Source organism: Mesitornis unicolor, unplaced genomic scaffold (assembly GCF_000695765.1).
Source record: "Mesitornis unicolor isolate BGI_N332 unplaced genomic scaffold, ASM69576v1 scaffold11597, whole genome shotgun sequence".
Classification (NCBI taxonomy): domain Eukaryota; kingdom Metazoa; phylum Chordata; class Aves; order Mesitornithiformes; family Mesitornithidae; genus Mesitornis; species Mesitornis unicolor.
Genome location: NW_010194435.1, coordinates 4,630 through 17,195, shown reverse-complemented (window position 1 = coordinate 17,195; position 12,566 = coordinate 4,630). Strand labels below are relative to the sequence as shown.

Genomic DNA, 12,566 nt, shown 5'->3' with positions numbered 1-12,566 from the left:
TGCTGTGAGAATGACAAGTTCTTCAGCAGTAGCATCCCAAGGTACCTGCTTTTAATTCCAGCAGGTTTTCAGAGTTATCATGAAGGAGTACTGAAACACACAACTCCTAGAGTAAGAGAATTGATTGCATTCAAGTTTCCAGCAAGAGAAAGCTGAGACACACAGAAGCTAATTTCTCTCCCAGGAAAAACCCCATTTGCTTGGGGGCCACCACCGCTACACATCTCACTGCCCTAGTGTACTTTTTAAGCCACAGCAGTCATTCAGCTGCTTATCTTCAGCATAGCATTCTGCTCTTTGGCTTTAAATCAGCCTTCTTGACACTTGCATATCCCTCCAGCATGGTCCACCCTGCTGCCCCGTTACTACTGACACTCTGAGGAAGAGCCAGTCATCACAGGAATTTCCATGATGGCTAACCTGGCACTTGGCAAAGATGAGGTGCCCAGCCACAGAGCAGCAGCATCTGCATAGCACTTGTCCAAAGGGTGGCACATCATGCTACTTCCATGCAATTCCTGCTCCTTTTGTCCCCCAGAGCAATGAACTCCCTCAAGAACAGGAAAGGCAAGCAAATGAGGCTACAGCCACTGCAGGTGTCAGCCACCCTCTTCCAACCACACCCACAGCACATCCACGGATGACCTGGCAGTAACAGCTTCCTAGAGGAAGCTTAAGAGCCTGCTGAATTCATAACTGAAGTACTCCCCTGAGAAAGCAGGGGCTTTTTATGCTATGTCAAGAGAATGACATGTGAGAACCAGCTCCATCAAACCATTTTATCAGCTTCAAACAGCACAAGCACAAACCATCAAAGCTACCATTCAGATACAGATGCACCAGCTACCTTGACTGAGGCCAGGAGTAAACATTTAACTATCTAGCCCTAATGGCAAGACAGCCACATCTTCAGATTTTCAATTCAATAGCCTCAGCTACCAGCAAGAAAGCCATTTAAATTGGAACAATCAGTGAGCTGTCTGGATACTCCTGCTGTTCACATTCAGGTTCCCTCTCAAGAAAGAGGCAGTTAAAGGAAAGATAGGCCCAAAAGCTTCGTGTCAACTCTATGGCTTGTAGCATGGTCTCTGTGGGCAGTAATCCTCAAAAGATGAACAAGACAAGTAAATTTGGTGGTCTCAAAGGAGGAGAAACTAATAAACTGATTTTTAGGTTAATATCTATGGAAGGAAGAGCCACACAGGATTTACAGTCCTATAACACTTGTCAGTCACAGCAAACTCTAAACTGCCTCTTCCCACTCTAGGAAAGTGGACAGTAGGGCTGGATTTTTTTAGTGTTTTTCAGCTTGTTTCAGGGGACTGCCTCTTCCCACTCTAGGAAAGTGGACAGAGTAGGGCTGGATTTTTTAGTGTTTTTCAGCTTGTTTCAGGGCCAGAGGTGGCAGTGGTGTTTGTATTGCACCCAAAGAGCTAAGCAAGCACTTGAATGCCTCAGGTGGAGCACTGCATGTTCCCCCCCCAGACACTATGTTGCTGGGCACACGACTCACGATGCACCTCAACCTCTGCTAAGGGCTGCAGTTAAATGAGACTCAAGACTGTACCCAAATTTTCAAGTCCTTTAGGGCTGTGTTCCTCTGCTTAGTTTCACAGCATTTCAGAGAATGCTAGATGCTGAAGTCTGACTAAGCTGAATGAATAGTCTACACAGTGGCACTTCTGTTATTAGATTACCCCCCGTTTGCAATTTATCCACCCACAGATGTACAGGAAAAATAACAATTGACTGTATCCTGGGAACTTCCAGCACAGAGGTCAAAGGTTTTTGGTGCCCATAAAATTCTGTTTGCAGGACAAGTATATTGCTGAGATATTAAGCAGCCTCCTGAAGGTTATACTAACCATGTTTATGTCATCTTCAGATTTAACAGCCAATGGAAAGCTCACATTTCAGGATGGAATCAAGTTTTTAAAGTGTTTTTTTGGTTGTTTTTTAAACTAGACCTATTCCAGGTAATTTTTAAAGCAAAAGAAGATTAGAGCCCATGTCTCAATCCGTTAATATCTTGATTCTGATCACCTTAAGCAGGGCAACAACAAACTGCAATTATAATTCATTATTAAGGGCAAAGGAGGTGACCCAGTTTTGCTTGCAAGAGCATTCTTTGGTCACACTATTAGAGCAGAGCCAGAGAAACTGAAGACTGTAGCTGCTTGCTTGACATCTACCAAACTTGCCCTAATCACAATGTTCCCAAGCAGAAAGGATGGCAAAAGCAGTGTCGTGATGAAATGCAATTTATTCAATTTGATTGCATTCATGTTCCCTCTTGAGCAGAACATGCATATGGTGACCAAACGTATCTTCATATCAAATATTGATTCATTTTATAGATTAGTTACAGTTCTTGGAAGGACTCTGTCACTGTAACACTTCTAGTGATAGAGGGAAGGTGGAAAATATAAGCACCATGAAAATGTAAGAAAAATCCAGAAAGTTGATACTTACATAGAGTTAAACATTCCCATCAAGGCAGTGAAGCAGAAGCCAATGGCAAACATGGATTTCATCCTAACCTGCAAGGAGAAAGGTCAGAGAGAATCAAAACATGTCTACACTGAGGAATAATGGCCTCACATCCTTAAGAATAGACTCTGTACAACATCATTGGAATCTAGAATGGGGAAAAAAAAGATGACCCAGAAGGCTGGAGGGATCGTAAAAGTGATTGAAGAACTCCTAAAGAGAAGTTTGGTCAACAGCTGGGCACAAAGGCAGACACAGAGTGGACCACTGATTTGAAAAGCTGCTTCAGGGACAGAAAAAAAAGTGCTCAAGAATTGTCCTGTTACCTTCCACGGGATGGGTTTTTCCCTTAAGCCCGTACAACCAATCAGCAGGGGATCATGATGAAGACAGAACTTACAGGAGGAAGTCAGTCAAATTGATTCTACTTTGAAAACATCATGGGCACTTACAAAGATGAAAAATAGCTAAGGTTGGGCATTAGATGAGGCAGTAACTGCTGGAGAACTCTGTCTCATACTAGAATCTGTAGCTATTAAGAGATAATCCAAGAGGACCTGTCCGGAGGAAAAGCTGCTATGTCTGCCAACCGAACAAAGTCTTTCTGCTAAAAAGCCGACTGCAATCTTCAGCAGCCGGGAACTGGCTTTAATTTTCTTACCATTGACAAGTCTCTGTTGTTATTCTTCAGTTTCTCTTCTTGTCTCTCTGGAAAGACAAAACCAACAACAGTTATAATCAGTTACACCAACCTAGAAACCACAGCGTTTTCATTTCCAGGAAGACTTAACCTTCTTGGCTCTCCAAACAAGGAACACTTCCAAAACCAACTCCAGCTCTCTATGCCACAGAGTAGAAAGTGAAAAACTGCACACTGCCAACTGTTTCTCCGCCACACCAACATGCAGCAAAGCAGGCACAAGGAGAGGCGGCCAGAATTACACGTTCAGCACTTTTGAAAGAAATGCCCAGAATGTCAAATTTGCTGACTCAACCAGCTAACACAGTAGCATGGACAATGTCACCAGGAAACAGACAGTGCCTCTCTGTCACACTTCTGAAAGAGACCAGTCTCGATTTGCTGCACACCAGGCTCACCATTATAAACACATTATATAAGGAAGGATTTAATTTGGGAGGTGTCATTTCATTTTGGACACTGAAACCACACACAGAGCCAGGAGCTGCACCTCAGCAAGGCTAACATCCTGCTGCTCTTAGTAATGAATTATGGACCCTTGTCACACCTAGAAGATTCCTCCAAAGAGGAAAAACACTTCCTCCATGAATTCTGATAATGTGTGTACTACTATGCTTTGCAAAAGAATACTTGAAAATACTGTTTTGGAAGTTTAGTCTGTTACTTATGTCACCACAAGCTTCAAAGATGCCCAGTTTTCCCAAGAGGGCATTTTTTCATGCCCCTGCTTGGAAGGCTGCTTTGACCTGGAGCATTATCCACCACCCGCCACCTTTCTTGTCCCATGACCCCATCATCCCTTGCTTACTGTGCTTCTCTGAAACAGAGGATCCAAACAGGCAGCCAGGGCTTGGAAACAACACCCAGTTGAACTAAGTATGTGGATGATGAAGAAATATCCAAACAACAGTGTGAGCAAAGAGAGGAGGGATGCAGCAGGACTGTCAAAACCTACCCAGCACGTGAGCTGTCCAGTGGATCCCTGCTGAGGTTTCAGTACAAGAGGCCCACAGCACAAAGCTCAGCAGTGCTCTTTCAAAGCCCCTGCTAAACACAGACTTGCAGCAAGCATTCTGAAAAGCAATAGCAACACCCGTATCTTCTTTCTTAGAATCCTCATCGCTGTTTTCAGTTGCTCCTATCCAAACCATCCCCTCTGGCAGGAACTTTCCAAACACCTGCTTCCTGACCCAGGTGGAGAGTTTTGTTCTGGGACATTTCAGCAACCACAGGCCAGCTCTTTAGGAATTGCATTTGGCACAAATACTTGTTTTTTCCCTCTGCTACATAACTAACCATCTATTTAGATGAGCTAAATGTTACATAGCAACAAAGAACACAGCGCGGATTGCCTGAAACACCCGACCTGTTTCTCACCTCTTTCTACAAACTCAAAACAAACAGGCTCTGAGCAACCTACTACCTTACATAAATGGTCTATTCCTGCCCAAGCCATACAAGCACTCCTTAAGTACTTTGCTATACAGATGGGTAGAGACACAGAGAAAAAGGACTGCGTCAGAAAGCAGCACCCTGGAGTTCAAAATCATCTTGTTCTGCTCACTGGAATTCTAACCACGAGGATAGACGGATATAGCAGTAATATTATTTGCGAGCATTGGTGGTTTCTTGGGGAGGGTTTTTTGTTGCTTTGTTGTCTACCCAGCACTCCTGCAGGCTCCTGGGAACATCACTGTCTTTTCTTCTAGGGACACATGGCTGCAGAAAGCAGTGGCAAAGTTTAAGCTGACAGCACTTCTTAATCTGAAAGGACAGAAGACTGCACTGTGATGTTAAAAGTGTCCTGCTCCAGCAGCGTGAAAGGTGATTTAGACAATGTGACTGAAGTTGGTTCACTTTACACTTAATTTTGATAAGGAAGAAACACCAAATTAAGCCTTCCCATGCAACTCCCACCCTAACTCCTTGCACATATGGACAATTCATCCCTCACATAACCAAGGATTACCACACACACACCTCCTGCCTTATTCTGTGCACAAAACAAACGGCAACTGAGGCAGGTCTGTACCAGGGCTGTGACTTACCTGTAAAGCCTCAACTCATTTTTTAATTGTATTTTTATTTTATCTTTCTTAACTAGAATGATAGAATTTAAAGGAATTCCAACACGAGTAAGTTTGCTGTCGCAACAATGCTACACCTTGCAGAAAGATTTGAAATCCAGTGCTACTGGGATCAGGGATTTCCAAAGCAGTTCACAGTTCTGAGTCATTTTTGGGATGCCCAGCTTGACATTTAGAGCCTGATTTTTCAGAAACATTAAGAATTCAGCTTAGTCTAAAAACAAATGAGACATCGAAGTTATGCAGCACTTTCAAGAAAAAAAAATATCAGTCTCAGTACCTTAGGCTTGGCCAGCAAGCATCACAGCAAACAAAATAGTGGTCATTTCCTAAGCTGTGTTCTTAGACCCTTTGTGCTTTGTTTTTCATTGGCAAAACAAGATTATTTCAGTGTATATAAAAAATGGTGGAGCACCTGAATTCCTCAGATTCTGCTGTTTATTAGTTTAGTCCAAGCACAAGTTAAATATTCTCTGCTAGGAACACAGCTCGGATGGTGCCCTGCAAAAAGTCATTGCTACACGTTCAAAAGTGACCATAAGGAACAACAGCACAAAACCTTAAAAAGTTGCCCTATCCACCAAGTAGCATTCATCTCATACAGGGATTATTCAAGACTAAGAACTGAAAATGCACAAGGAAGAATTTTGGCTCCTGTCCCTTCAAGAGTCTAACGATAACAGGTTTTATACCTAGGAAGAACTGTTTGAAGATATGTTTATAATTATTCCCAAGCTTTGTACAGATCCAGCTACCTGGTGTTACAGAGGAATGAGGAAACCACCTCCCAGGAGCTCTCAGAAGTGTTCCTGCCACAGTTTCTGTAATAATTTAACTGAGCTGTGCTGCATGTTTTACTTTAGAGTCCTGCAGATAACAGAACTTTCTAAAGCTCACGACCATTAAACATCTACCACTTTGTTCTTGCATAGTTCAGTACTTGAAGAGTTAACTTTACCCAGAAAGATTTCAGTTTATTGGCAATGAAAAAGAACGGAAAAATAAATCACTACCTCAAATTGAGCAAGACTTATTTCTTAAACTTGAAATAAATCTAAGTGCAGTTACAGTTAAGATGCAAACACTTTCAGCTCTGAGGAAAACAATAAATAAAAGGTCCAAAAACCACAATCATATACTTGTATAGCTATTGCAAGCTGACAGTGCACTGCAGCAAAGACCTTTGACAACAGAAGTTAATAACAGTCATGGGTATAAAGGCTCAAGTCGGAGAGATAGGCAACCAGTTCAGCAAGAAGTGCTGCTCCTCTCAGTGGTGTTGCCCTCCTCTGCATTTGACTAAAGCCATCAGGAGGCCAGATGTCTCCTGCTTGGAAGAGTAAGGCAGAAGTGTCCATATTCTAATCATCAGGCCAAGAACCAGCTCTAGTCCCACTTCAAATACCTTGTTTTGAAAGGAAGGAAAGGATAATCACTTGAGGAAGTTTCTCAACATTCCCGCATTCTTGGGGCACCACACTCATCTCCCAGTCTTACCTATTTTCTTTTTCTGCTGTCGGCCTGCTGATTCAGTTATTGTTTCCTTCTTCTTTTCCACTGCCAAGTGAAAACAAAGATATTCCATCATTTCTGCATAGGGATACCACCACCCCACACACCAAACCAAACATTTTATTCCTTTCAAGAACAGGGGCACAAAAGGAACCTGAGCATGACTAAGAACATATTCAGAATCTACAAGTTATAAACCACCAAGGGTGACTCCACCAAACACTTAAAAATAATGAAAAAAGAATTTCAAATCCCTGGATGAGCTACCAGAATATTTAACAGGTTAATTTGAAGCTCTGTCAAGAGCCCATTACATTGTTAACTGAGCAGTTTGGGGACAACTTTGGCTCAGATGATCCTTGCTGATTTGTTATTAGTACTAGACAGTACTTTTGATTCAGCAAGTGTAATGAAAAGAGCTTTGTGGCAAGTTCTGCTCCCGATTATCTGCAGTGGGAAGCAGAATACAGGAAAGCCTGTGTTCTCGTACATCCCTTCTTCAGAGGCAGGCATTCTCAGGGGAAATGCTGTCCAAGCAGTCAGCCACAGCCTCTCCATTCTTCAATTAATTAGCACTGGAGAATTTCCAACATTTTTAAAGTAGGACCCTAAGCTCAAAGTTACTCAAACACCAAATCAGACACTCACCAAGCATCTGTTAACAACTACCACTGCAGCAAAAGAGGCTAACGTAGTGAACTCACAACACAGTAAATGGGCTGCTCATCTGCAAACGCTCTTCTGCTGACAGCAAGAGCAGCTTTTCCAGGAAGTATGAGAAATTTTAATTTAAGAACTATAGTAAGAGTACTACAAGAAGCAAGGATGATAAGGCATGACTATGGTCTAACAACAGATAGCAGACCTTTCTACTCTGAATTCAATGTACCTGTACCATATCTACTTCACTAAGGAACTGATTTGGCTCCTTGTTGTCTTACAGAATCAGCTTAGAGACCTGAGCATTAAGACTCTTGTCCACATGAAGTACTAGCTCAGCACAGATCTTCTAGCCTTCACTTCAAAGTACAGGTTAAGAAAAGAGAGGCAGCCTTCAAATCTCGTAAGGATTTGTACTGCTGCCTTCTGAAATGCCTGTGATACGCGAGTCAGTCACAACTGCTAAGAAAACCACACTAGCCCAGACGAGATATCTCAACATTCTCTCTTTCATGGTAATGTGGTAAGACAATTAGTTTTTTCCAAAGAATAAGCACATCTCTGACAGGCAGGCTAGCACAAGGAGAAAAAACAGGGAAGTCTCCTCAGAGGGAATGCTGGACAGAAGTGCCAGATGACACAACACACTCAGTGCTCACAGGATGCTCTCTCCATAACCTTTCTTGTGCCAAATCCAGCTGGGGGATCCCAATCAGTCCATCCCAACCCCAGTCCACATAACCCCATGGCCTCCAACTCTAGACACAACTGGAGGAAACTTTGGCTCTTTTCAGGCCTACTTGCTGCTCCCAGCCCTAACAAGAGGGCTCCTTCAGACCCCGGCTTCACTCCAGACAGAGCTACAGAGCATGAGCCAACACAGAGGAACTCTATGGCCCAAATTCCTTCATGGTTCGAGCAAAACACAACTGCCAGGCAGTCTCACAAGTCTGTCCGTGGGAACATACAGGACAACATGGCAGCAATTCTAGAGACAGTCCTCAGCCTTGCAAATTTACCACTCAGAACACTTATTATAATCTTTGCAGCAGTCTCTGACAACGCTGTGCCTCTCAATAGAAACCAGAGGACAGGAAGAGATGAAACTAAGGACAGTGAGTAACATCGTCTGCTCAAGCACACTACTTGGCCCGTTTGTTTTTGCAGATCCTAAGGATTGCTAGGACTCTCATGGGAGAGCTTAAAGACCTCGAATGTGTTTTTTCCTGTTTGAGATGTGTTAGATAACAGTTGAAAGGTGTGGCTCAAGTGGTCTACTTTGCAAGTTGTCTGTAAGCCATCAGGTCAGCCAGCTGTCCTGAGCACAGGAGGGAGCAAAAAAAAAAACCAAAGCTGAATTTTTAGCTCTTCCTTATTCTATTTTACTTCCCCACCACCACCTCTGTTGGGTGTGGGAAATCAAACAAGAAGGTCAGACACTAAATGAGATGCATGAACCTCACAGCTTTCCCTTCACCAATTATAGCTTAGATATCATGAGAGCTATAAAAAACAAACAGCACTAAACTCTTACAGCAATCATCAAGCTCCAAAGATTAAAGCCTGCTAACTGCTTTTGGAGCTCCACAGCACAAACACACAAGGACATTAAGTTTTCAGCTGGGTTTCAACTGCTTCTCTGATTTGCTTTTCTGGGGCAAATTCTACCCTACACATTTTTGTCAGCCAAGTGGGATTAAAGAGAGGCATGCCAAGATGCAAACCCCATCTGATCCTGCTGTGATGACAAAGCCCTTAACTTAGGGGCTCTAACACAAGCATGACTGCACTTCAGCTCTTCAGTTTATTTTGCTCAGGGGAAGGCTGGAATAAGATAGACTGGAGAGAAAAAAAACAGTGTGACCAGCAGGTCCAGGGAGGTGATCATCCCCCTGTACTCAGCACTGGTGAGGCCGCACCTCGAGTGCTGTGTTCAGTTCTGGGCCCCTCACTAGAAGAAAGATGTTGAGATTCTGGAGCGTGTTCAGAGAAGAGCCACAAGGATGGGGAGGGCTCTGGAGAACAAGCCTGATGAGGAGCGGCTGAGGGAACTGGGCTTGTTTAGCCTGGAGAAGAGAAGGCTGAGGGGAGACCTCATCACCACCTACAACTGCCTCAAGGGAGGTTGTAGAGAGGTGGGGGCTGGGCTCTTCTCCCAGGTGATGGGGGATAGAACAAGGGGAAACAGCACCAAGCTGTGCCAAGGGAGGTTCAGGTTAGAGCTAAGGAGGAAGTTCTTTACTGAGAGGGTCATCAGAAGCTGGCACAGGCTGCCCAGGGAGCTGGTGGAGTCACCATCCCTGGATGTGTTTAAGGAGCGGGTAGATGGGGGACTTAAGGATATGGTTTAGGGGGTAGACAGGAGCGGTTGGACGGGATGATCTCAGAGGGCTTTTCCAACCGAGCGATTCTGTGATTCTGAGCACGCTTTGATAATATTGGTCTCTCGTGCACTAGGAGTGCTAACATCACAATGAAACATTTTTCAAGGTAAAACCAGCCCAGGTTTTGCCCCAGCTGTTGTGTGCTGTCTCTTACTGTAGCTACTTGTGTATGGTGCATATAATTGAAAGGTCAGCTGAACTTCTCTGCTCTTTGGCTTCTGATACAGACAAGTCCATTGAAACACTCCATGCTCATATCCTCCTGTTTACCATTCCTCTTAATATCCAACACACATCTTCTGACTACTCCCCCTCAGCTCCCTTTCTCCCTTGTCCTTTGTTCAGCCCCTCCCAGGCCTCTCAGATCCCCTCTCTGAGGAAGTAACCTTCTACTTTTTTTCCTAATCAATTCTATTTGTTTCCAGTGTATGCTAGTATAGTTTGTTTTTATATCAGCTGATAGCTCAAACCCTTCTGTCATGACTTTGTCTTTACTCATCCCCCACTATTAATCATCACTTTTACCCTTTACATAAAATGCTTTCCTCCCACCGTATTCATTATTCAGCCCCAGTTCTTTCTTACTGCAGATTTCAAATTCTCCACAGCCTTTGAAAAGCAGAAGATGAATCTCTGAACTTATTTCAGGCATCTAAAGGAGTCTACATATACAGACACTGGCTACTCACATTCAGAAAAAAATACGCCAGTACTGATCTCTCACTCCCTCCCATCCTCTGTTAAGAGGAGGGGCAATTCAGACAACGCAACAGGTTGTTGTACTAACCTTCTCCCCAGCAAAACACAAGAATTAAGGACAGAAATAAGTCCTCTCGGTGCAGATTTGTGTAACTTTTAAAATTAGGCTCCTGTGAAATCCAAGCTGAAGAAAGTTCTCTCCCTTAGCAGGAGGGGCAGCAGTAATTTCTCAGAGCACAGACTCTATTCAATTTGACTTCTGCACAAGCAGCAAGACGAGCTCTCTAATGTCTAAAAAGTACTTACATTTCTTGCTCTGTTTTTCCACTTCAGCCTTTAATCTCTTGTATTTGTCTGTTCGGTACACCAGCACCCAAGTTATACCTGAAACAAATACGCAGTAAGTAACCAGATAAGTAAAGACTTCTTGCAATAACAGGGACACAAGTTAGTGAGTACATACGCAAAAAATACACATTATATAAAACATTATAATACAGCAAAGGTACCACAAACCACTGCCACGCTGTATCATCACATCCCTCCAAATCCCCTTCTCAAGTCCCATGTAGCAATAGTGCCTATAAAATTTAGAAGTCTTTAGAAGTTACTGGTTATCCTACTGACCACTGTTGTTCTGTGGGGCTCATTCAGTTCCTTCATGCTCGTATTCATCAGTGGTTGCTCACCTTGAAATCAGGAGTTGACTGATTTATGTGCATTCTGCATATTTACAGCACCTAATTAAGGCTCAAAGAATAATCCCTGCTCCTACCAGGACCTGCCCTGACATTTTGAAGAGGCAAATAGAGACATTAGGCTAGAAGAGACCTCAAGAGATTCTCTAGTCTGACTCCTTGCACATAAATATGATGAAAATGAGTTGTGCCACAAGTGCAAAACCAGTGGTTTATAAACACTTTAATCGGAGCTCCTACACAAAGCTTTTAGACCTTTTTTTGGCTTCACTATGACAACAGGACTGTGTTATCGAGACTCAGTGACCACCAGCTGCAGGAAAGCCTGTGGAAGTTTCTGAGGTCAACACAGCTTTGTGCTGTGAAAGGCAGCTGGTGCATACACCACATAACCCCAAACGCAACGCAGTACGGCTCCTAAAAAGCAGTATCATATTCCACAGGGAACTCTCCCTGCCCTTGAATGCCCAAAGATGGTGCCTTGCAGTTCTGGTACGAAGGAGATTTTGGAATATAGCTCAGTGCCAAGAAGAGGGAGGAGCCTCCGACTTTGACTACACCAAAAGGTATCGATCCAACTTGTCTTTAAAAAGCTGCACCTATTTCAACACCCCACCGCTTAAGGTTGGGCGTCAGTCTTCAGTGGCATCGAGGAACTCGTCTTCCCACCCTCACTATCCCGCTTTTCCTCCAACACCCGCTGTCCCTTCTGTTCCGCCCACCCCTGCTCCGGTGACCCCACTCTTATCCTTTAACCCGCGCCCTCCCAGCGCTCAGCCACAGCTGACAAGCGGCCGCCCCCTGCCAGCCCCCTCCCAGCCATCCCAGGCCCTCCCCGTGCCTCCCGCGGACGGTACCACCAGGCTGGGACCGGCTCCAAGGCCTCCCCACTGCACCAGGCCCCACAGGGGGGAAAACACAGCAACCCGCCCGGCGGTGGCCCGGCACTCACCCTCGGCCAGCAGCGCAGTGCACACGGAGATGAAGACGATGAGGAGAGTGTCAGCAAACATGGTGCTCATGGTCGTGCCACCACCCCCCTACCCCAGTAATGCCGCTGCGCTCCCGGAAATAGATTCCGCCACCCGGAAGCTCCCGTGGAGCCACGTCGCGTAGCAACGGCCGGAAGCGAGCGCCCACACTTCCGGAAGCGACGTCGACCAATCGCCGCGGCTCTGGGAGAGGAGCCGCGGGAAGAGCGAAGAGCGGGAAAGCGCGGACAGGTGCTGCTCTGATTGGCTGAGGCGGCTGTCAATGCTGGCAGCAGGGCCCCGCCCCTCCCGCTGGGCTGAGGGAGCGCGGCCTGGGCCGTCATGGCCGTGTGGGTCCGTGGTGC

At 44.8% G+C, this 12,566-nt stretch overlaps 1 protein-coding gene across 1 annotated transcript in view; it reads right to left on the bottom strand.

The window, feature by feature from the left end:
• The window catches only part of TMCO1 (transmembrane and coiled-coil domains 1), a 19,637-nt gene extending 7,336 nt beyond the window's left edge, over positions 1-12,301 (bottom strand). Inside the window, exons 1-5 of the mRNA XM_010187799.1 lie at positions 12,183-12,301; positions 10,839-10,916; positions 6,775-6,834; positions 3,152-3,198; positions 2,473-2,540 (exon numbers count right to left, since the gene is read on the bottom strand). Of these exons, the coding sequence (XP_010186101.1) occupies positions 2,473-2,540; positions 3,152-3,198; positions 6,775-6,834; positions 10,839-10,916; positions 12,183-12,252 (323 nt within the window). The 5' untranslated portion in view covers positions 12,253-12,301. The remainder of the gene's footprint in view (positions 1-2,472; positions 2,541-3,151; positions 3,199-6,774; positions 6,835-10,838; positions 10,917-12,182) is intronic.
• Between the last annotated feature and the right edge of the window lie 265 nt (positions 12,302-12,566).